Source organism: Phocoena phocoena, chromosome 11 (assembly GCF_963924675.1).
Source record: "Phocoena phocoena chromosome 11, mPhoPho1.1, whole genome shotgun sequence".
Taxonomy (NCBI): Eukaryota; Metazoa; Chordata; class Mammalia; order Artiodactyla; family Phocoenidae; genus Phocoena; species Phocoena phocoena.
Window position 1 is genome coordinate 16,071,599 of NC_089229.1, and position 24,608 is coordinate 16,096,206.

The window sequence follows — 24,608 nt, forward strand, 5'->3', positions numbered from 1 at the left end:
TCACAGAATATGTATAATATTTAAGTCGCAGAGCAGGCTAAATGGGCCACTATTATCTGAGAATTATCTGAGAAGACTATACCATTTAAATATTATTTCTATGGGAAAATGTCTTTTGGGTTCTAAGTCAACAATTCACAAACAAGATAAATCAGCTTTAAAGATTCGTGTTTATGAAGAAATTCACCAGAATCCTGAAGTCCATAAAAAAGAACAAAAAACTTGGTCCATACTCACTGACCTAGAAAATTCCACTGCTAGGAACTTAGCCTACAGATATCCTTGCCCTGTATAAAATATTACAGCAGCTCTGTAATAGCAAGAGCTGTATATGTCCACTGATAAGGGAATGGATAAATAAATTACGGTACACCCATAAATGGAACCCTTTGTTAAAAAGAACATGGTAGGGCTTCCCTGGTGGCGCAGTGGTTAAGAATCCGCCTGCCATTGCAGGGGACATGGGTTTGAGCCCTGGTCTGGGAAGATCCCACATGCCATGGAACAACTAAGCCTGTCCGCCACAACTACTGAGCCTGCACTATAGGGCCCGCGAGCCACAACTACTGAGCCCACGTGCCTAGAGCCCGTGCTCTGCAACAAGTAGTTGTGGCACTACTGAAGCCCGCGTGCCTAGAGCCCGTGCTCTGCAACAAGAGAAGCCACCACAATGAGAAGCCTGCGCACTGCAACGAAGAGTAGCCCCCGCTCACCACAACTAGAGAAAGCTACACGCAGCAACGAAGACCCAACACAGCCATACATACATACATACATAATTTATTTATTTTTTAAAAAAAGAACATGGTAGCTCTGTATGAACTAATATAACACTATCTCTAAGATGTAAGTTACAAAAAAGAAAACAAGCTAAGTGCAAAATAGTGTGCAATGTATGTTAAGTAAAAAAAACAGAAAAGAAACCTACTACATACTCATGTGCTGTATATGCACAGACTATCTCTAGAGAGATGCACAAGTAACCAGTAGCAGTGGTATCCTTTGGTAGGATAACTGCGGTTAGGTACAGGTGGGTGGGAGGCTTACTAATCACTATATACCCTTTTGTACCTTTGGAATTCTTTACCATGTATCTATTAAAAAAAACAAAATAGATCACTACTTTTAAAAGTACCTGAACCCCAGTCTTATTAGCTTTCAATTTTAAATACTGATAGCTTCTCTATGCTTAGAACTCCTTATGCTCCAAATTTCTAATTACATATGAAAATAAACCATAAAAAGAATGCTTTATAATTTTCAGTAGACGCCTGCAGCCTCACCTTAAATATGATGACAATGGGTATATCTTCTGACAAAGTATTATGCCTCAAGTAAAATCGTCCTTGTTTCACAGCCATATTGGTTCTGCTTTTTTTCTCATGGGTAGAGCTGTAAGGAAACACAAGTTGGTTAAACTACATCCCCACTTAGCTCCAAGATAGTTAACATGCAGTAGCAAATGACCACCAATCAATAAGATTCAATTGATCAACAACGATCAATAAGGTCCTTCCAAATAGGTGTCTTTTTACACAACTCCTCTCCTGTCTCCACCACCACTTCCATCAACATTTTAAAACACTAGAATTGTTTCTTTAGCTTTGAGATTATGGTGGAAGTTCTGTGCGTGAATGAGTGACAATCACCAATTCATTTTGACCTACTTCACTTTGATTCCACCTGAATTGCTTTGATCTAGTGTGGGATATATTTCTGATCAATTTTATACATTTGAAATGAAAAACTTCAAAATAAGCCTACACTATAATGGTAAAACTACACGGAAATGAATAAATACTATGAGTTTTTAAACTAATAATCCCATAAAATATACCTACAATCTTGGTATACAGTGAAGCCAAAAGAAACTAAGGAATCTCCTTCTATTGATCTGTTAGCTGTAATTTTCCTAGTGGATTTAAAAACATTTCCAAGCTTTAATCAACCACAATAATAACACATACTGATCACCCACTACATGCTGTGTGCACTGTTACTCACTCTACTTACACTAGCTCTAATCTCCTACATACTAAGACTTATTTCGAAGTGTTGCCCCCAAATCACATGCGAGGAAACCAAGGCTTAGAGAAGCTAAGTAACTACTCCCCCAACTAGCTCATAGCTAGTAAACAACTGTGGGATTCAAGTCCTGATTGCCCTGGCTTCAAAAGCTGCGTACAACAGGAAGATGTGGGTTGCAGAATTATCAGATCTGGATTCAAATGCTGGCTTCCTCAAGATCGATGTCACCCTGTGCTCAAGGCGTGTTACTCAGATGGAAATAACAACACTTATCTTGGAGGGCTGAGGTGACAATTAAATATATATAAAGCACCTAGTACACTGCCTGGCTCCTAGTAACTGCTCAATAAATGGGCACTATTGTTAGCTGCCTCTCCACCAGAAAGGAAAAATGCAGAAACTCTAAGCCAAGCTGTTCACTGTAGGTTGTCAGAAGAGAAACTCTACTGCATACTGACATTTTAACTATGCCACATTTTTTTTATTCCCAGAACTCATTAACATCCAAATTTCAAATGACATAATAATAAATCAGAAAAAGAAGTTACAGGAGTGATATAAGGGATACTGTTGTAGAAAAATGAGTACACTATGAAGGAGGTTGGTCTAACAATACAATGTTAAGTACATGATATACAATTCATTAAGTATAAAATAGTCTCTGATTATATCAGAGTAGGAATACATATGTAAAATGGTGAAAAGACTGAAAAGGCACATGAAAAACTAAAGAGTGTTTTTTTTTTAATTTCTTTTTTTAAAGTTCCTTTAATGCTATAGATTAACGTAAAGTTCAACTTGAATAAAATAACTAATGGCCTTTTGAGCAATGTCTCACACTTTCATCACTGGAAATTTTAAATCAATACTCTATGCTTACAGACTTACACAATTAATTGAAGGCAGATAGTTTAACTATCACACTGCCTGTTATTGGAGAGAAGTAACTGGCTACCTCCGTACTGAACGATAATCATCTGACACTAATGGAATGATCAATATTTCTTAAGAACACCATCCCTGCTATCCATACCTGGTAACTGAAGCACCCACAGCCCCTTTTCTGTCAGCCTCCACGATGATCCTGTTCTTAGACAGCTGCTCTTGGATAAGAATAACTTTTTCTACTCCTTTAACAATGAAGTAGCCCCCTGCCCAAGGGAAACAAGAAAGGTGTCACCAGCTATTCTTCCAACAGTGTGATTTAGTAATGGCAGTGGTCTCCTGATCACTCTTCCATCACCTCACGGTGCTGGCCATCACTCAGTTCGAAGGGGTTTGTCAATACTATTTTACGAATTGGTAATAGTCTCAGCACATGATTTTATACAAATGAACCACAAGATGATAAACTTCTTGAAGACAAGGAACATATCTTATTGGTCTATGGATCACCAGCAGCTGACATATATGAGAGGTGAATGAAAAAGATGTTAAATAAATTAGTCTTCAGATTTCATAAGCACAGAATTCACTGACAATCTTCAATATAAGCTAAAATTTGCTCTTAGTTTTCTAACAAATCATTGACAATGGCAGATTAAGATTAGGTTTCCAAAATAATATTCGATATTCAATAAAACTCGTAAAACATTATGACATACTTTTGCACATAATTCAGAACAGGATAAAGTGAGACTTAATTTTACCTTCAGGATATAAGCAAAAACAAGGCAATATATTTGACCTATGCAAAATCCTGTTTCTAATAAAGTCACATTCTTTGTTAACCTCTTTCCAAAACCTTCTGGGATTCTACATCTATGCAAATTTAAAGGAATTAGAGTAGAGCAACTATAAACTAAATCAATGTGAAACATGAATTAAGGAATTAAAAGAACTTTCTGTTAAGTGCTAAACTTGAAACTTAAAAAAAAATACTGCCTAGAAATAAGTACAAAAATGTAACTTAAAAAATTTTAAACAGAAGACCTTCATTTTTTGCCTCTATATGGCATTTAAAACAGCCTGAAGTGAGCTACTTGTGACTTTTCAGATGAGGTAGACAAGGAACTTCGTGAGATTACTCTTGAATTTTTAAGCATACCAAAAGAAACCACTGAGCAAAGAGACAAAGGAAAGCCTGATAAATCACAGCAATAAGTCAGAACTTGGGGTACTGAAGTTTTAAACTTGAAATAAAAGAGGAAACGTATATCTTTTAAAAATACAGACTAATAGAATAAAGTTGGAACCGAATTTCTCAATGTTTTGCAAAGTTTTACCCAAGTTGACTATAAAGCAGAAAGGCTGGTATCGTTTTTGAGGAAAAGTGGTAAAACAACAGCAAGAGCAAAACAAAAGCGAAAGAAAAAAAAAGAAATAGGAAGGGGGCACAAATCCAAGAAATCACACATACCTGGATCTAAAGGACATTCATTCAGTTTGGCAAATTCTGCGGGTGTTTTTCCTGTAAGAACACAGTTTGAACTACGTAGCATTATGGGCATTCTGTTTAAAATAAAACAAAAGAAAATGTCACATACAGGTTGTCACTGGTACAAAAGCTGAGAAGAATACATACTGGGCACTGCACACATCACCAAGGGGTCTGCATTCCTGTCTGACATGCTAGGAAAGGTGGAGGGATGGTATTACATGAAAGAGCCAAGTGAAATGAAGTATTTCCTCAGGCACACTGCTCTCCTGGTACAGATAACAAAAACTCAAATGTGTGGTTTACTTAAACTTTGCAGACAAGCCTGGGCAAAAGTCACACATGGCAACACTTCATTTGTGGTAAACAAAGTGACTCCCCTTAGGTAGAAACAGCACAATGAATCAAAGTGTAAGGAACAAGAGACTATCAAAACTATCCAGGCAATTTTGAAAAAGAACTAAGCAAAACTTCTAGAAATGAGAAACGTAAGCATTAACTTAAAAATCTAGGAGTAGGCTGAATAGTAGATTTGATGCTGCTGAAGACAGAATTACTGAATGGAAAAAGAGATCTGAAGAAATTATTAAGAATGTATTTTAGAGACAGAGATAAAGATATGAGGGTTTCAGAGTCCTGGAAGGAGAGAGTGAGAAGGCCTCATGTATGTCTAATCAGATTTCTACACAGCAAGAATATGCAGAATGTGTGAGAAGTCCTATTCAAAGAAACAATGATTGTGAACTTCTAAAAAATGTATGAAAGCATAAACTACACAATAACTATTCAGAATAAATAAAAAGAAAGCCACATCATAATCAAGATGCAAAACATAAAAGACAAAGAGAAGATTTAAAACCCAGCCAGAGGTAATGGCAGGTAACCTGCCTTTAAAGGAAGGGAACGATAGTTGGATAGACAGATAACTTCACACATGCAATTAACAGACGACAGGGCAGCGATAAGCCAGTGACTGTCAACCTAGATTTGTGTATTCTGTTAAGTCACCATTCAAAAAGAAGTCGATACAAAGATATTTTCAGACAAAAACAAAGAAGTTACTACTAATGAACCCTCACTAAAAGAATTTCTAGGGAATTCCCTGGCGGTCCAGTGGTTAGGACTCTGCACTTTCACTACCGAGGATGTGGGTTCAATCCCTGGTCAGGGAACTAAGATCCCACAAGCTGTGCGGTGCAGTCAAAAAAAAAAAAGATTTTCTAAAAGATAATACTACAGGAAGATGAAAAACAAATGTTGAAGAAAGTCTGACATGCAAAAATGTATAGTGAACAAAGAAAATGGTAAATAATGTAAGTAAAAACAAATATTAGCTCTAAGATAATAATTTCTAATATATGTGTTAAAAAAGACAAAACAAGCTAGAACTAAAGTGCATAACAAAAGCATGTATATCAGGAGGGTCGATTTGATCCAAGTTAAAGCTGTCTAAGGTCCATGACCTTTCCATAAGAATAAACATATTATTTTCAAACTTTGTAAAATACGCAATTCAAAATTTCTAAGGTAAGCGTAAGCAACCAGAACTACTGTACATGACTTTCAAATCAGCTGGGAGAGAGCAAGAAAAAAAAACGTCCATGAACCCTAAAAGCAAAAAGAGAAATAACTGAAATGATAAGTTGGACAGATTAAAAATGCAAAATAAGTTGACAGAAGTATATCCACATATATCTGTAACGTATAATAAATATAAATGAAATACATTCTCAGATAATTTTTTTAAAATCTAGCCATATGCAGCTTATTTCAAAGAAACCTAAAATGTAAGGACATAAAGATAAAAAGAAAAGGATAAAAAAAATGATATGCCAGAAAAATAACCAAGAGAAAGCAGATGTGGCTATAGTAAGAGCAGACAAAATAAATTTTAAGGCAAAACAATATTACAAGAGATAAAGATAAATGTCTAATATTCAATAACAAAAGGTTCAATTCACCAGGAAGACCTAACAATTCAAAACTTCCATGTACCTAATATAGTAACTTCAAAAAGCAAAAATACACAAAAACATAAGGAAAAACGGACAAATCCATCATCGTAGTGGGAGATTTTAACACATCTCTCCAAGTACTTATTAAAACCAATCAAAAAATCAGTAAAGACACATAATATCTAAACAACACAATTAACAAGCTTGATCGAAAAGAAAAACATAGACAGTGACACAACAACTGGAGAATACCCCTTGCTTCCAAACACACATGAAACATGTATGAAAAGAAACAGGTCTCCACAAAGTTCCAAAACTTGACGTAAAGCACCAATTTGCAAATTTAAAAACAGTCTTCTAAGTAACTCATAGGTTAAAAAAGAAATCATAATGGGAAGGTAGGGATAGAAATATCCTCATTTTCGGGACTTCCCTGGTGGTCCAGTGGTTAAGACTCCGTACTTCCACTGCAGGGGGTGTGGGTTCAATCCCTTAGTTCCCCCTGGTTGGGGAACTAAGATCCCACATGCCTCGAGGCATGGCCCCCCAAAAAAAAAAAAAAAACCCAGAAAAAAAAAGTCCTCATTTTGATATTTAAATAAAGAAAAAAGACAGTGACTAAATATATAAGAAGATTTTTTAAAAAATTTTAAAGAATATTAAAATTACCAGAGTAACCAAAAGAAGAGGTAAAAATAAGAAACAAAATTTGGAAGAGGAAGGGAGAAGGAAAGTGAATGATACAGATAAACCAACCCACACCTTCTATATTAGGAGTGAAAAAATAGTTGTCTAAAATTGATGTAGCAAGAAAAAAAGGTATAAGCATAGCATTTAAAGTTATGGATGTTAATAACCAGAAGAAATAACAGAACTGGTTACAAGGTCAGGAATGGGACTAGGGATGAGGAAGGGTAGAGAGGAAGACTCCTGCTTTGTATTAAATGTTCTTATGTACTATTTGATTTGCTACCAAGTATAAATATTATTTGGATTAAACTAAAAACTTTTTAGTTCAAAAAAAACAATTAAATGAGATAATGTTTCCAATGGTAGTACATGGTACATATAAGCAGTCTAATTAACAGAGGTCGTTTTTCGGAATGCAGGACTAACAAATGAAATCACCTATCACAGGACCTGGCACCTGGTAGGTATTCAACAAATACCAGTTACATGCCCATCCTTCCCTGCCCCTCTTTAACCCAGGATCTAAACCCTAAATGTATTTCTGGTTTGCTCCAGTATCTCCTGCCTTTCTTTCACAATACTCAAACTGGATAATCATTTAGCAACAGTCCAAGATTTAACTGGACACAAGTATGGTCCATTTATAAGAAAGAGAGAAGCTCTGATCCTAACACTGATAAACTGTCGTGCTAAGACAAAGATCAACATTTTAACATCCCTACTTCTTTTCCTAAGTGAAGAATGAGGAGAATGTAGCCAAACAAGTGATGTCTTAAGTGTCTTCTACTTACCTGAGGACCCAGCAGAGTGCAGACAATGACAGTTAGCTGGTGCATATTTAATGAACAAATGGATGTTTATTAAACCCTTAGCACTTTTGAAGGGGTGCGGAACACTTGAGCGGTAATTATTTGCACTAAGTTTAAAGTCCAACATCATTATTAAACTCATTATTAAATACTGTGGATTTTGTCCATTTCTACAGGAGAATCAATATATTTCCCTAATTAGGAAAAGCAGGCAGCAAAAATGCTAGCTGATGCTATCTATTATTTCCAAACTTGTTCTGGGCAAATAAATAACTTCTGCCTTAAATACTGTTATAAACACTCATTCTTCCAGGAAAACTCAAAATATGTAAGAATCCACCGAGAAGACCAGCCCAGGAGCGTTCAGTGAAACGCTATCTTACCCAATGCTTCCCTAACAGCCCGGAGTTACAGGAGGAAATGGAAGCAATTTCCCTAGCTTTATAGAAAAGGTTTCACAATTTAAATATAATAACCACAACAACGTGATGGATGCTGCTCCAAGTGCTTTACATGTGCTGACTCGCTGGACCCATAAAATAACCCTGTGAAGTAGGTTCCAACTCCCCCATTTTTCAGATGAGGAAATAGGGCAAGAAGAGCATTAGTACTTGCTCGCGATCACCTCACAGGGCCGCAATGCTGGCAGCGAGGCTCCAGGAGGTGTCAGTCCTCACCTGCCAATGGGTAAGGCGTTGCGAATGATCCTCTGGCTGCCTCGGGTGTATTCAATATCCACTGTGATGGGGGCAGAGTACGTCATGTCCCGCAACCGGCACTGAAAGAGAATCAGACAATCATGGCTCCTCCTCTCTGGAAAAGAAAGGATCCTGGCAGCCTCAAAGAGCTCTTCTCGAGTAGAAGTATGGCCCATGCTGGACTCTGATCCCTCCATGGAACACAGCTGCCCCCTGTGCTGCCTTAAGGGCACTGGGAATTACAAGCTTACCTTCTCCATGAGGGGATGATGCCAGCCATGGATCTAGACACTGCCACAGCATCCCCACCCCTGCCAGCCCAGAAATGGGACAATAAATCTGGTACTGATTTTCTTCTCACTGATCTGATGCCATCACCAGTCTGCTCCCATATCTTTGAAGCCATTAGATCATCCTTTGCAAACTGGGTCCTTGGAGAGTCATCAATATGGCTGCTTTATTCAAAATAGTTAACAACCAGTATAATAATAACTAAAGTATGTACACGCACAAACTAAAAGAATTAAACTGTATTTCCTTTTATTCTCCAAACAAACTAAACTATATCACAAAATTCCTTTCCAAGGGATATGTCAGAGCATGAATCACTCAACACATCATTCTAACAATTTCTGAGTCACCTGCGGAACTTTAGAAATTGTTGGTGCGCGCTTTACGTTCACGTGGTGATGACTCACTAAGAGAAGCCCTTGCCTGGGCCATGATCAGGAAACCCCATCAAAATCCTCCGATGACATCTCCATTATATTGATGGTCCTCAGGTGCCTTGCAGTCTCAAAAAGAGAACTTCTCGGAACCTCAACCATACAATTCATGATGCTGAATCCTCTCTCTGGCTTTTACTGCACCAAAGACAGATACAAACTTTTTCTAGCCTAACAGTGCCTAGGATTTAAAAATACTACATAGTCCTATTATTGACCAGTATATTACCTTATATTTAATTATATCAAGCCTCCTGCAGGCCTGACCAAAGGTAGGGTGGCATAATGATCAGAGTGTGGACTCTATTTTCTGTGCTCAAATCCCGGCTCTACCAATTAAGTTTTAAATAACCTTTCTGCATCTCAGTCTCCTCATATGTAAAACGGGAATGTGAATAATTTTAATTCCCAAGAGTATGAGTATATATTTTTAGAATGGTGCCTGGTACAGAGTACTATATAAATATTATCTCATTTTTGTTAATAAAACTAATGTAACACCCATGATAGGCAGATACTCATGGGTCTTAACAAACTCATCCCTTCAAATGGAAATGAAATTTGACAGAAGTGGTAAACATGGGGCCCCAAACTACCCCTGGGGCCCCCTCTATCCCCCTCGAACTCTCTCTTATCAACAGGAATAGGGCTGTGTGGGTAGAGCCTGCAGTACCTGCACCCCCAGTCCTGCTGTGGGTCCCATGACTGCCCATCCACCTGCTCTCCCACGCTCCCCATCTCTCTAAGAGTCAATACCCTCCAAGAAATATTTGCACCCTCTTTCTCTAATTGCAGTAATACCCATGTGTTTTCTTCAACATCAGGAATAATTATTATAATGACAATTGTGGCTTCAGCCTTCTTGAACTACTTCGAATTCTTCGTCTTCTCCCTTCTCTGAACCCAGTAATATACTAGTTTAGAAGGTGACTTGGAGATTGTTAATTGGCTGTTTAGTTCTTGAAAAATTGGAAAGTTCTCGCCAAATGGAAAGCGGAGGTGGGGAAAGCCAAATCGGGGTGCACAGTTTCCAATATCCAGTCCTCACTATTCCCTGTTCAGTCCAACGTCACATATTCGCCTTACCTATCGTCTAGGCTGCAAACCCTGGTGTCTCTGTTTCATTTGTTTTGTTATTTTAATCCACAAGAGTATGAACTTGAGCAAAGATATTATGTCTTATTTCTTTTGTATCTTCCAATCTTGCAGCACAAAATAAATGTTCAATCAATACTCGGTGATTAATGCCAAAATTACGTATATAAAATATCTGGTTACTTGATCACACTTCCTATTTCACCTTGCTTAGACAACAATCATAGCACTCTAACACCTTACTTGTTCTTTACTAAAGATTCCTGTGCTATGTTCCCCAATTGCTATTTTAGCTTTACATTAATACAAACCAGAAAAATCTACAAAAATCATTTTCCTTCCTGAATCAATGCCCAATTATGGACACTGAGTAGCAGAATTTGAAGAGAAATCTAGAATCCGTTAAAAGCCAATAAACAGGCCTGTTCTAAAAGCCATTGCCTGTAGCTCTTTTAAAACCCTGGCATTTACATTTTCTTCTCCTCTGCCTCTTCTGCTAGACCGTGAGTTCCTTGTCCTCAGTCCCTCTGCAAACGCAAGGCCTGCTGACCCTCAAAATACGCGCTAAGCGAGAAACTCCTGCAGGAACAGCACACTGCACCAGACACCAGTGGTCAGCAAGGAGGGGGGGTGGAGAGACCATGAAAAACCTCAGAAACAGGACATAAAAAAGACACAGTGACCTAACAGTGCAAGTTAACTAGGACTAAATGATAAACCAACTAATACAAACCTGTTTCCTAATACAGTATGGTATTATACAGGTGCTTATTTATTTTGGTTATCTTGTCTCATAAGAGATTTTTCCCCATTTTTAAATCATTTTTTAAGAATATATTTTAAGGGCACTGACTCTTCCAGTTAAACCAAACAAATCCAATTAAATTAAGGTTGATAATTACCTCATGAGGGGACACTGGTCTAGTTACATTGAAGCTTTCTTCAACATCAGGAAGCCCGACATAGATATTAAGATACCTGAAAAGCAAGTTATTCCAGAACCAATTACAGTTCTTCAAAGAACATATAAACAATCAAGCTATTTTCCTCCCGAATACAAGACTGCCCTTTGACAAATGCTTACCTTGCAGAGGATGACAAATTAACAAATTATAATTGGAGATCTTAAAGTCATAGAACACACAGTTTACAAAGGAGAGAAAATGTTATCAAGTTATCTTTAAAAAAAATACTGTAAATCTCTTTACAAAAATATTGAAACTATAGCTCCCTACAAATGATACTTAAGGAAAAAAGCAAATGCAAAAGAGTAGCTATAGTGCGCTACCATTCTCATAAGAAAGGATACGGAGGAAAAAATATATGTGCTCATTTGTGCAAAAGAAACAGGAAGAAGAAAGCAGAAACTAAAGAGACGGGTTACCTACAGGGAGCACTGGGAACAGGGTGGGAAGAACTGGAAGGGGAGGGACAATTTTTTGAATAGACTTTTTTCTATAGGTCTAACTCTTACAACCATAATAATGTCTCACATACCCAAAATGGCATACAAACCTAAAATCACAAACCTTACTGCACTACAAATGAATAATATAACGGCACTGAAAAGGTTAAGAAAGAAAATAACTAACCTGAGTAACTTTAGAAAACAGTATTTTGATTGGATACAGCAAAGACAGAAAAGCAGTATACAAGTGTTAGTAAATTTTATTCTCTCAGAGTGATGAATTAACAATTCTGAAACTACTTTATGTATATCCTAGGACTGAATAAGTAAGTAAATATAGCTCTGTCTACTGAGACTTTAGTACCCATATCTTGGGGTCTAAACACTACTCTCCAATAAAGGAGACTAAAGCTCCTTGGAGGAATGATTGATTCCCGGCTGGGACAGGAAAAATACTAGATGAACCACATCTCATGGTACCAGAAAGTAGAGGAGTGCTCGAAAATTCACAGGGGCGTGTTGAAAGGATGCAGCAGTCAACTTGATGAATCTCCCTATGGCCAAATCTGGGACCATTTGAGAAATAAAACAATGACAGTACTGGATTATGATGCATAGAATAAAATAAACATCCATGAGTTCATATTGATATAAATAAAATTACAGATAGAGAGTAAATGAGGGGAAGAAAAAGCTCTTCCTCACAGAATTCTAATATTAATGTAGAAAGAATGAAGGAAATAGAGACTTGCCAATAGGTAAACACCACAGCAATTACTGTTGTAGGTAACTGCTACAACAATCATCAATGCATGCTAAAGGTAGTGGGTAAAGTGCAATGAGAAATAAGATATTTGCATAGTCTCGAAGGATCACCTTATAAGATAGTGATTAATTACTGAAGGAAAAATTAGTAACTTTACAGTAGAGAAACCTGGAAGATACCATCTTAGTCAAGTGAACAAAGTTAAAATCACCAGCCGTTAAATATACTGACATCTGTACCCCCTGATATGGTACAATGAGAATGACATGAAGCACCGCTTCTGTGGTATTCTGGCCAAAAAGGCATAACCCCATGTAGCCACAAGCAAATACCGCACAAACCCGAATCAAGGACTTTCTACAACTGTCATAGATTGGAGAGGATAAAGGAGACATATGACATCTGAACATAATGCAGGTCCTGGATTGAATCCTGGACCAGAAAAAGGACATCAGTGGGAAAACTAAGATTTGTAGCTTAGTCAACAGTATTGTATCAGTGCTAATTTCCTAGTTTTGCTAATTATGCTATGGCTACATAAGATGTTAATATTAGTATAAACTGGGTGAAGTGTAACATGGGAACTCCTTGTCCTCTTTTTATAATTTTCCTCTAAAATTGTTTTTAAAAAAGTTTAAACCTAATAGTTTCAGTAACTTTTCACTCATAACTACCTGTTATCCTTAGCTTACCAATTAAAAATTAAGCATTTGATAAATATCTTCCTATCAAACAGATAAAAGGAGAATTATGTTAAAAGAGTTTTGACAGCAACTACATTCACTATAAAAAAATGTTAGACATAATCAAAATAGCAAATTAAGAGTAGTTGCTTCCTTACTTTAAGTACCACATGGGGTCAGCATCACTCGTAACCTTTTCATTGGCTTTCATTATTTTCTTTATCTGCAGGGGAAAGAGTAACATGAGGAAAGACTCTGGCTTCCAGTTAATTCTTAACCATATCCTTTTCCAAGATCTGATGCTTACCTCTACATTAATGAAATAGTTAAATGAATCTATATGCTGTTTCACAAGGCCTTTCACCTAAACAGATAAAAAGTAAAAAGTAGGTTAGCAACAAAATAGCAGATTACACAATGGATCTCACCTGATCCATAAATTTTCCTCAAAACCAAAATGAGAAAAAAAATCCATGAATTTTACTTAGCAAAGCTTTACATTTATGTGTCCTCACTCCATCTCTCCTCCATCTTACTAGAACACCCTCAAATTTTCCTCCCTGAAAAACAATCTGACCTTTGGAATTCAAGATATGAGTACCTGAATATACCTAATGACTCCCCATGAGCTAACAAATAAGGCAGGATTTTCCCTACATGCTTTGAATTTACAAAAAAGATCCCAGAAACAAATACAGCAGCTCAACAAATACTGTTGAGCATCAACTCTTCAACCCTCAAACAACGTCTATTTTCTTTCTTGTCTTGCTCCTATGTAAGCAGTTTTATGATTTCCACATATCTGTCTTTCATATCACTTTTAGAAGAATGAAAGGAAAAAACAAGGATCTCTATTAAGAAAACCAAAAATAATTGCATTTAAAATCAGAAGCAGAGTGAACATCAGGGACCTAAGATCGACCAGCTGGCAGCGACTTCCTTTCATCTCAGAAGTCAGTATGGCTGCACAAAGCGCTATGAAAAACACTGAAACGATAAACACATAGAATCCAGTCTTAGGATTTAAAGGACTGTAATGTTCATCATTTTACACTAATCTTCAAACGCAATTAGTTCAACACTTCTAGAACACTCTCAACAGACAGATAATCACAGGGCCTCTGCTTTAATTCCACCTCCTTATTCAGGATCTCACTGGCTTACAAAGCAGCCATCCTATTATGAAATAGTTCTGATTGTTAGGGGAAAAATTCACCCTTATAATGATCTGCAGTCTGCCGTCCCCCAGTTTCCACCCCTGGGGCTTAACTGTCTTTTCTGGAGAAAATGCCTGCTCTACCACAGTCTGTTGAGTGATCACATCTCTCTTTCACGTTCTCACTTCCAGGCTGAACAGGCACTTCCACTATTTCTCACAGGCATGCCTTCCAGACCCCTCAGCAGCCCATGAACCGCTCCTGAGTGGGCTGTACGTTGTCATCACATGGATGTTAATCCTCCACAGCCTGACCAGTGTACAGTGGGGCTACTACGTACCTCCCTCATTCTGGATATTTTACCACTGCTATTAAAAAACAAGGTCACGTTACAGGTTGATCAACTAAAACTCAAAAGGTTAATTTTTTATGTTCACAAAAGAATGCTATTAAGTCAAGCACACCCCATTTGGTACTTGTGCAAAACTAAGAGGGACTTACATGAGTCCCTCTTCACTGCTGTCACCCCAACCTAACATTCCAAGTCTTGATTCTACCTGCCCACAGCACTGCAGCCTCACAAGCTTCAAGTTCCTGTCTTCAGTTACATATTAAAAATCTTTATATTTTTGTTCTTGGACAAATATATTTCAAGGCGGTCTGAGTAAAAGAGAACCCCAACTTTAAATGAATGAAATAGCTGTAGTCTCATGTCTCTGTTAAGTTCTCTACCTTGTCAACTACAAAGTGGCATTTTCCATTGGCACCTGCCATCTAAGCACTAATATTCTAGTGGACAGTTCAGAAGATTCAAGGTTCAAGTCCCTTCAAGGTTGACATAGTAACTGTCGAGTTTAAAAAAATGCACAACATGAGAGTTGCAAGTTAAGTTTTATTTGGGGCAAAATGAGGATTACAGCCAGGAGACAGCGTCCCAGATAGCTCTGAGAAACTCTCCAAAGACGCAGGGGGGAAGGTCAGTATATATGTGATTTTGGTGAAGGAGGAGTACATGCAATCAAGCACATATTTTTTGCAGAAGGTTTCTGCTACTCTCGTGAAGGTTACTGCTAGTCACGAGGTGCAGACATCACCATGAAGGATTTTAGTGCTTTTCTAGATACGAGGAGATGCAAGAATTGGGCTCATAAAATTGGCTCCTGAAAATATCTAACTATTGGGCTTCCCTAGTGGCGCAGTGGTTAAGAATCTGCCTGCCAAGACAGAGGACACGGGTTTGAGCCCTGGTCCGGGAAGATCCCACATGCCACGGAAGAACTAAGCCCGTGCGCCACAACTACTGAAGCCCGTGTGCCTAGAGCCCGTGCTCCGCAACAAGAGAAGACACCACAGTGAGAAGCCCATGCACCGCAACAAAGAGTAGCCCCCGCTGACCACAACTAGAGAAAGCCCGTGCACAGCAACGAAGACCCAACGCAGCCAAAAATAAAAATAAATAAAATAAAATTTAAAAAATATATATCTAACTACCTGAAGACCTGTTTTGCCAGTTTTTCCCAGAGCACACAATGCCTCATTTCTGCTCTCCACCCTGAACTCCTTTCAGGGGTGTTGAAACTCAGCAGCTGTAGCAGCACATGATTTAATCCTTGTAGAGGTAGATGGCAAGTGCCAATGGAAAATGCCAATATGTAGTAGACAACCTCTTCTTGGACCACATACCACCAACTGTCTCCTCTTTTTTAATCATAAATCCTACCCCTTCTCCTCTGCTCATGCGTATGTGTGTGTGTGTGTATATACATATATAGTTCCCTTTGAAAAAGAAAAAAGTCATAATTAAAAACAACAACAACAAAAAAACTTCCCTTGACCTTACTATCATTTTATTTCATTTTTGGTTACTTAAAACTTCTTCAAGAGCTTCCTATTGCTGTTAGAAGAAAAGCCAAAATCCTTCACATCAAACTCCTTGACCATAAAATCTGGTCAGAAATCTGGCCCTGACAGCTCCCCAGCTTCATCTCCCAGCACTCTCCCTTCTGCCTATTAACAGAAAACTAAGTTGGACAAAACTCTACTCATTTTTCAAGTCTTCATTCTTTCACTTAGCAAGATGCTTCCAAGATTCATCCATGTTGTAGCATATGTCAGCACTTGATTTCTTTTTATTGCCAAATACTATTCCATTGTATGGATAGACCATATTTTATTTATCCATCCATTAGCTGGTGCTCATGTGAGTTGTTTGCACTTTTTGGCTATTATGAATAATGCTGCTATGAACATCTGTGTACAAGTTTTTGCACGGACATGTTTTCATTTATCTTGAGTAAATACCTTGGAGTAGAATCGCAGGATCAGACAGTAACTATGTTTAACCATTTGATGAACTGCCAGGCTGCTTTCCAAAGCGGCTGCAACATTCTACATTCCCATCAGTAGAGCGTTAGAGCTCCACATCCTCATCAACACTTGCTACTGTCTTTTTTTGACTAGAACCATCCTACTGTGTGTCAAGTGGTCTATCATTGTGGAACCTGCTACTACTCAGCATAAGCTCTTTAAAACTGAAATTCAATAATAATAGGAATCTTATAATCTGTAGTTCCTCTGTCTAGCCACTCACCCATTCCAGCCAAGCAGACTGGACTCTGTTTCCTACAGACCCCGTGGAGGCTCCCCCTGAGCACTTTTATTAAGCCATGCTCCCCGCATCCTACCTTTCAGCTCAGTTAATTCCTTTCCTCTTAAGATGTGGCTTACATCTCACCTCCTTTGGGAGGACCTCTCTGACCACTTGTGGCATCACTCTTGCCAACAGCACTTTGGTTTGTATTATTCATGTGCCATGCTACAATGTATACTACTTCCTATCTCTAAAATTAGATTAGCAATCCCCTAACTAGTATTCTATAGACAGGGATACTGCCTTATAATTTCTTGTACTTCTAAAACCTAGAAAAGCACACAGTTGTACAAAGTCAAAAAATGTTGGTGAAAAAAATTAATTTTAAAAAAGGCTTATTTCTTCACTCTTCATTGGAAAAACAACTAATTATTATTAAATATTAATTACCTTTAAAAATGCTGGAAGCAGCCGCCATTTTTCCTGTGAATCAGAACAATAAAAGTATCAGAACTCTGTGCTAGCAATCACAGTATTTTCATGAGAAGTTACTTTAATGTACCCAAAATGACTCACTTCATCACAGTAAGCAAAAGAAAGTAAATGAAAACGAACAATTTTTACACTGCAACCACTTTTATGGAAATCATATATGTGCTGTGTATGTACATGTATACAAACATGTACACACACAAGTATATATAAACCACAGATTTCTTAAATAGAATATACTTTAATCTCTTCTTGGTGACTCAAGATTCCAAGTACTTTTTATCTTTATTTTATTCTCATGACACTTCCTGAGTAAGCAGGGTTTGCCAGTCTGTGGAAGGGTGAGTACGTTTCAGAGAGGCTGGTGTGGAAGCTAGGTCTCTCAACCCAAAGGGAGTTCTTTCTCCCCCTTATTTTTTCTCAACTAGTGCCTGGTCAGAGCTCAGGCTGCAGAAGGATATCACATGGTGTCCACCTCCTACTTTAAATGGTTGCAAACTGCCACACTTCTTGAGTTCTTGGGCCTGCTCTTCACACCTTCCTGAGGTCGTAAACATCCTACCATGATAAGACTCTTCATGAATGGTATCTAATCTGTTAATGGGAAATCTGACAAATGGTTAGAACTGAGTCTTAAGTAAGAATACACAGTTTCTGAGTAAGGGCTCCAGGATCATGTAAGACTTCCCAAGAACTGTAAACTTTTTTACTTTGAGTAACAGGAGAAGCATTGGAAGGTTTTGAGCAAGAGTGACAAGATGATGTGACTCATTTTAACTGGATCACTCTAGCTGCTGGGGTGAGAACAGGCAAGGTTAGAAGGAGGGAGATCATTTAGGAGTTCACTGCAATACTCCAGGCTGATAACAATATGGGTAGTGAGAAACTGTTGGCTAGGAAACTCAATGTGAAGTTAGAGCCAACAGGACTTGACAGTAGATTAGATGGAGACTCTGAGAGAAAGAAGAGTTGAGACGGACACCTTAGAGTTGCCATTTCTGGAGATGAGGAGGACGCTGGATGTCTGGATGCTGTCAGAGCAGCAGGTTTAGGTGTGCAGGGGTCATCAGGAGTTTGGTTGGGGGCATGTGAAGTTTGAGATATCCATTTGTCTATTTGGAGATGCCAAATAGACAACAAATATAGGTCTGGAACTTGGGAAGAGAGTGGCCTGGAGATCTAAATCAGGGAGAAGTCAGCAAATGGAGGGTAGTTAAAGCCATGTAACAGATGAAATCACGTGGAGAAGAGTTCCATGAAGTGAGATCAAAAACACTCCAACGTTTAGAGATGAGGAGCAGAAAGCACATCCAGCAAAGAAGACTGAGGAATGGCCTGAGAGGGAGGCAGACCACCTGGAAAAAGTAAAAACATTTTTTCAAGAAAAAAGGTAGGTGGGGGCAGGGGGTACGTAAGAAATCTCTATACCTTCCTCTCAATTTTGCTGTGAACCTGAAACTACTCTAAAAAAAAGTCAAATCTTAAAAAAAAAAAGTTGAGTCTGGCAAAACTCATCTATGATGATCGAAATCAAAAGGTGTGGTAGGGCACAAACTGAAAAGGGAACTTTATAGGATGCTGAAAATGTTCCGTATCTTGTATGGGGTGCTAGTCATTTGGGTATACATAACTGTCAAAACTAATGTAAATGAACACTTAGTACTCATGCATCTTACTGTATGTAAATCTACACAGAAGAATGAGAGAAAAATCAGAGAAGACTATATGAGGAGAGTAGAAAGATCTTGAGGAGATCTGGGTGTGGGGGGGGGGCGGAGAAACAGGTTAGAGAAGTAAGCAGTGGCCAAAATGAGAAAAGGACTCATATAAGTATGGTAAGGACTTTAGATTTTGCCCTGAGAGCAATGGGCAGACTGAAGAATTTTAACCAAGGGAGCAACGTGATCATATCTGCCTGTTTAAACTGATGGCTCTGGCTACAGAGCTGAGAACAGACTGTTGGAATGGGACAAGCCAGGAGCCTAGGAAATAAGAGATGACAGTGGTTCAGACTTGGAGAACAGAAGAAAGGAAGTTTCAGAATTGAGTACATTTTGTAGTTGGGGGCCCTTAAGATGGGACGGTGGATTGGATGCAGAGCGCCAGGAAAAGGAACTGTTATTCCTGAATCAGAAGACTGGAAATGTAGTACTGGTCCCTTCACAGCTGTGCAAATTCAGACAAGACACAGAAATCCTTTAGGCTTATTCCTTCAGCTCTCTGGAGAAGCAGTCCAGTCAGCAGTTAAGGATGAGGGCTCTGGAGTCTGACTGCCAGGGTCCAAAATACAGATCAGCCATTTAACAACCTTCCGAAACTGGGTGAGTTACTTAACCTCTCTGAGCCTTAAAAATCTTCATTGGCAAAATGGGGCAAAAATATTACTTGCTTCAGATGATTAAATAACATAATGCTCGTTAGGCTTGAACAGAGCTGGCACATACGTGCTCAGTAAATGCTGGCTCTTAAATAGATGTTCAAGAGCTAAAAATTCAGATCAACTATACTCCAATATAAAAAAAAAAAGTTAAAAATCCAGTATTGCCCAATGAAGATCAGCAGTGTATTGCAGGCACACACAGATTGAATCTAACAGGCTGATTGTAATTCCTTTATTTGCCGAATAATTATTAAAGAAACAAGATTTACTGATCCTGTCGGCCATTCTCCTCCTTAAACTTGTCAATGGCATCCCAGCCCTCCTTTAGATGCCTAACAAAACCTTTCATAATCAGGATCCTTATCTGTCACCCTCAAATCTCTCCTCTACTTTTCTCCACTCCAGTACTACTGGATTTGTTTTAATTCCTTAAAAACAGATGGTCTTGCCTCCAGGCTTCCAGTGTCCTGTTCCCTCTACCTGAATCTCTCCCTTGACTATTTCTCCACTTCCCATCCCATGCCAACTAAGATTTTGAGGCCCAGAGAAGTTATATGTACCTTTCCAGAAAATAAAATTACGTCAACATCTGAACTTCATTAGGCAGCTCACTGTAGGGCAGTTATCCTTAACTTCTGAGAATCTGATGAAAGCTACGGGGCTACTCCCCCGAAAACACCTAGGCAAAACTTGGAGTAAATTTTCTCGGCGTTTAAAATACTCCTGCAGCCCAAACTTGAGTTCCCGGTGAAAAGGAAAAATTACTAGCCTGGGATTCAGACGATCTGGTTTTCCCACCACAGCCAGCTGTGGGACCTCACCAAAGTGGCCTAAGCTCCCTGGACCTCATTATCCCTTATAAGCCGTCAAAGATGCAATACGTCCTCCCAAAGTGGGCGAGAGTCAGTCCCCCCCTGATAACACACGAACACTGGAATGCGTCCAACCCGAGAGCCGTGCGCGGAGCCGCTGGGTCTGCGCGGCGGCTGACATCTCCCCTCAGCTTGACCCTGCACGCACAGCAGTGGCCGGCTCTGGAGAGGACTCGCGCGGATCCCCAGGCACGCGCGGAGTCCTGAGCATGCGCGGAAGACGCGGCCCGTCCCCCTCCGCGGCCAGAGTTCTCGGGGCAACGCCTCCCGGGGACGCATGCCAGCCTCTCTTCCGTTCCACGCGTGCCCTGCCCTCACCTCTACAGTCGGGATCGGCGCGGCCAGCTGCTCCGGGGTCAAGTTCCCAAACTCCTCCGCAAGCACGTCCATGCTGTTCACGACAAAGGAAGGAGCAAACAGAACCCTCACGCGCGCCTTCGCTGCGCCAGGCAAACTGCTGTACCCGTGGAGAGCGGTGCGCGGTGGCCTAAATAGTCCCCGCCGCGCAACTTAATTGGAGCCGCGGAAGAAAGGTTCCGCCTGCTCTCGGTCAGAACCTGCGGTTGAACCCGGATGTGGCTGAGGCGGAGCTTGGAAACTGCGCCCCCTGGTGTCGCTCGGAAGTCTCGCCTGGGTAATCTTAAACCCCAGCGGACAGATTTTGGCATTTATCCCACAATCAAGACCAACAACGCGTATTGTCATTTTAAAAATAATTCAAAGTAAACGGTAACTGGATAATTTGCACAACTTGAGCCACCGAGGCATAGAATTCATTTAATTTAAGCCCAAACTACACATTGTATAGTATGGAAAAAACAGGAAATTTACCAAATGCCTAGTAGGAGGAGATTGGTTAAAAAATTAAGGTACATGCGTGTGATGGCCTATTATACAATCATTAAAATGACCACAAAGTGAGGAGGAGTTAACTTACCTAGAGAGAAGAGCATAACAGGTCAGTAATTAAGATAGTGTTATATTCTAAAAGGGCTAGACAGAAGATCCAGGAGTAAATTCCAGCAGAAATTTAGTATGAAAAGATGACATTTTAAAAGAGCAGGGGAAAGATGGCTTATCCAAAAATTGATGTTGGAGCTGCTGATTAGCCATTTAGAAAAAAAATACACCTAAGTAAATACTATACGGATTAAATATTTAAATGTTAACAAAACCTTAGAAGAAAATATAAAGTGAGTAAATCCATAACACTGAGCTGTGGCCACCTTCAAGGACAGCAATATAGTCAGAAATCATAAGGAAAATATTCATAGATTGGATAATATCATTCTAGCCATAGGTTTATGATTCCACGGAAAATTTTAAATTTTCTGAACAGATGGTTAAAAATCACCATGAATGGTTTTCAAGAAATACAAGTTGGGGCTTCCCTGGTGGCGCAGTGGTTGAGCGTCCGCCTGCCGATGCTAGGGGACGCGGGTTCGTGCCCCGGTTTGGGAGGATCCCACATGCCGCGGAGCGGCTGGGCCCGTGAGCCATGGCCGCTGGGCCTGCGTGTCTGGAGCCTGTGCTCCGCAACGTGAGAGACCACAACAGTGAGAGGCCCGCGTACCGCAAAAAAAAAAAAGAAAAAAAGAAATAAATACAAGTTGGCAGAAGAGAAAGGATTGGTATCCCTAATTTAAAATGAACTTACAGGGACTTCCCTGGTGGCGCAGTGGTTAAGAATCTGCCTGCTAGTGCAGGGAACACGGGTTCGATCCCTGGTCCAGGAAGATCCCACGTGCCACGGAGCAACTAAGCCCGTGCACCACAACTACTGAACCTGCACTCCAGAGCCTATGAGCCACAACTACTGAAACCCGTGCACCTAGAGCCCGTGCTCCGCAACAAGAGAAGCCACCGCAATGAGAAGCCTGCGCACTACAACGAAGAGTAATCCCCACTCGCGTCAACTAGAGAAAGTTCACGCGCAGCGACGAAGACCCAACGCAGCCAAAAAATTTTAAAAATTAAAAAAAAATGATAGAGCCTGCCTTGTAGCAGGTTGTGCAGTTATATGAGATCATTTATATAAAGTGCTTAGGCCATAATATGGTAAGTAATTATTTTACTACATTCTGAAAGAAAAAAATTATATTCAGGTTCCCTACCATGCCGGCAAGTGCAGCTGCTGGGACAGATTACTAGGTTTCCTTTCTTCTTCATAAAGCCTTGCGATAAATCGCTAGGTCCCTTTCCCTTGAAAGCTGAACAAGACTAACATACCAAGCTTAGACATGAAAAGATAAAGCTTCGCTTGAAAAACAGAGAACAAGAGGGTACAAGTTGCTAGTACAAATGTACGTTCTAAAAGGTCAGATTAAATCATGGACGATAAAGTCATACCTGATTTACTAAATGAAATTAGAACATGTTGGGTGTGTCACTATCCTTTGAAGTTGACAGCAAGGACAATAACTGCAGCCTTCTATGTACCCTTGAGTTTCTCTGCCAATGACAACATTGGGCTTAATGAACCACGGTTGTGATATGATTTGACAATTTTTGGTCTTATGTATTTAAGTACTCAATCATCACTTCTCAAAATACTAAAACCTCTTGAAGTGTGAAAGAGATTTAGGACAAATAAATGAGCTATTGTAATGTATTCTGTCCACATTATGCTTTAGAGTTTGTAGACAATTTCAAATACATTATCTCATTTGATTCTCACAATAGCTCTGCGAGGCAGTCAGGTAGGTTAGGAAATGGATGTTCAGGGAGACTAAAAGATTGGCTTGAGGTCATATAGCTAAGTAGCAGAAGTGAATTCAACCTCAGGCCCTGTGACTCTCAGTCCCATGCTACTTTTACTGAATAATGAGTGGAAAATGTTGGTACCTAACATCCTCAGAGGTTGAACAGGCTGAATTTTAGTTTTAAGAAAGATTCAAGTGAAAAAAATATGTTGCACAAAAGATGGCGCTCCCCACGCCCATGGCATACTTAGCCAATCAGCCACAGAATTCTTTACTGCTTGTCCTGGATTTAGCTTCAAAATCCTCTCAACACAGTGCTCTGGGAGCTAATACTAAAAGATCAGAGCAGACACATGACCTTAAACTTATTTTCATGGGACTTCCCTGGTGGTCCAGTGGTTAGGACGTTGCGCTTCCAACGCAGGGGTCTTGGATTCGATCCCTGATTGGGGAACTAAGATCCTGCATGCCGTGTGGCATGGCCAAAGTGGGGGGGGGGGGCGCGGAATCAGGTAGTTCCTGCATGGTCTACTAGGCAATGCCCAGCACTTCATTAACACAAGGACCCAGTAAGTTCTGTTGTTCATTAAAAAAATAAACTTATTTTCATAAAAAGATGATTCGTAGAGCTTATTCAAGGAAACTGGAGGGATCTGAGGTGGAGACTGTTGCTAATGCTTACCAACACCCACACCCGCCTTTTCTCCTGGGCACATCTTCCTGACTCCTTTGCAGTTAGATGGGGCCAGATGACCATCTAGCCATCTAGTCATCAACTAACGATCTAGTTAGTTGTGCCCAATGTACCATAAGTAGAAGTGGGTGATCCTTTTCTTTCCCTTATTAAGGAGACACTGAAGGTTTCAGGGACTATTGAGTTACAAGATGGATGGAAGTTGGGTCTCTAAGTGGCTGAATGGAGTAGGGTCCACGACACACACACCAACCTTCCCTAAACTTTGAACTACAATTTGAGAAATAAGGTTATGCTGAGGCTTTGCTCAGCAGTTCATCTACACACACCAATAAAGGTTGACTTCAATGGCTATGCCCTTCCTGGAATCATCTTTTCGTGTCATTCTTAGAGGCAATACTGGATTGGGGGACCTCTTCACACATTTCTCCCATTCAAGTTTTAAAGACCTCATGAGTGCACATGATAGTAGATTTGTTTTTCTCTT

At 39.6% G+C, this 24,608-nt stretch overlaps 1 protein-coding gene across 1 annotated transcript in view; it reads right to left on the minus strand.

Annotated features, from left to right (window-relative positions):
* POLR3B (RNA polymerase III subunit B) overlaps positions 1-21,203 on the minus strand; it is a 114,928-nt gene extending 93,725 nt beyond the window's left edge. The window contains exons 1-9 of the mRNA XM_065886727.1: positions 21,044-21,203; positions 17,432-17,464; positions 13,542-13,598; positions 13,393-13,457; positions 11,280-11,355; positions 8,537-8,637; positions 4,388-4,479; positions 3,062-3,179; positions 1,284-1,392 (exon numbers count right to left, since the gene is read on the minus strand). Of these exons, the coding sequence (XP_065742799.1) occupies positions 1,284-1,392; positions 3,062-3,179; positions 4,388-4,479; positions 8,537-8,637; positions 11,280-11,355; positions 13,393-13,457; positions 13,542-13,598; positions 17,432-17,464; positions 21,044-21,115 (723 nt within the window). The 5' untranslated portion in view covers positions 21,116-21,203. The remainder of the gene's footprint in view (positions 1-1,283; positions 1,393-3,061; positions 3,180-4,387; positions 4,480-8,536; positions 8,638-11,279; positions 11,356-13,392; positions 13,458-13,541; positions 13,599-17,431; positions 17,465-21,043) is intronic.
* Positions 21,204-24,608: the final 3,405 nt, after the last annotated feature.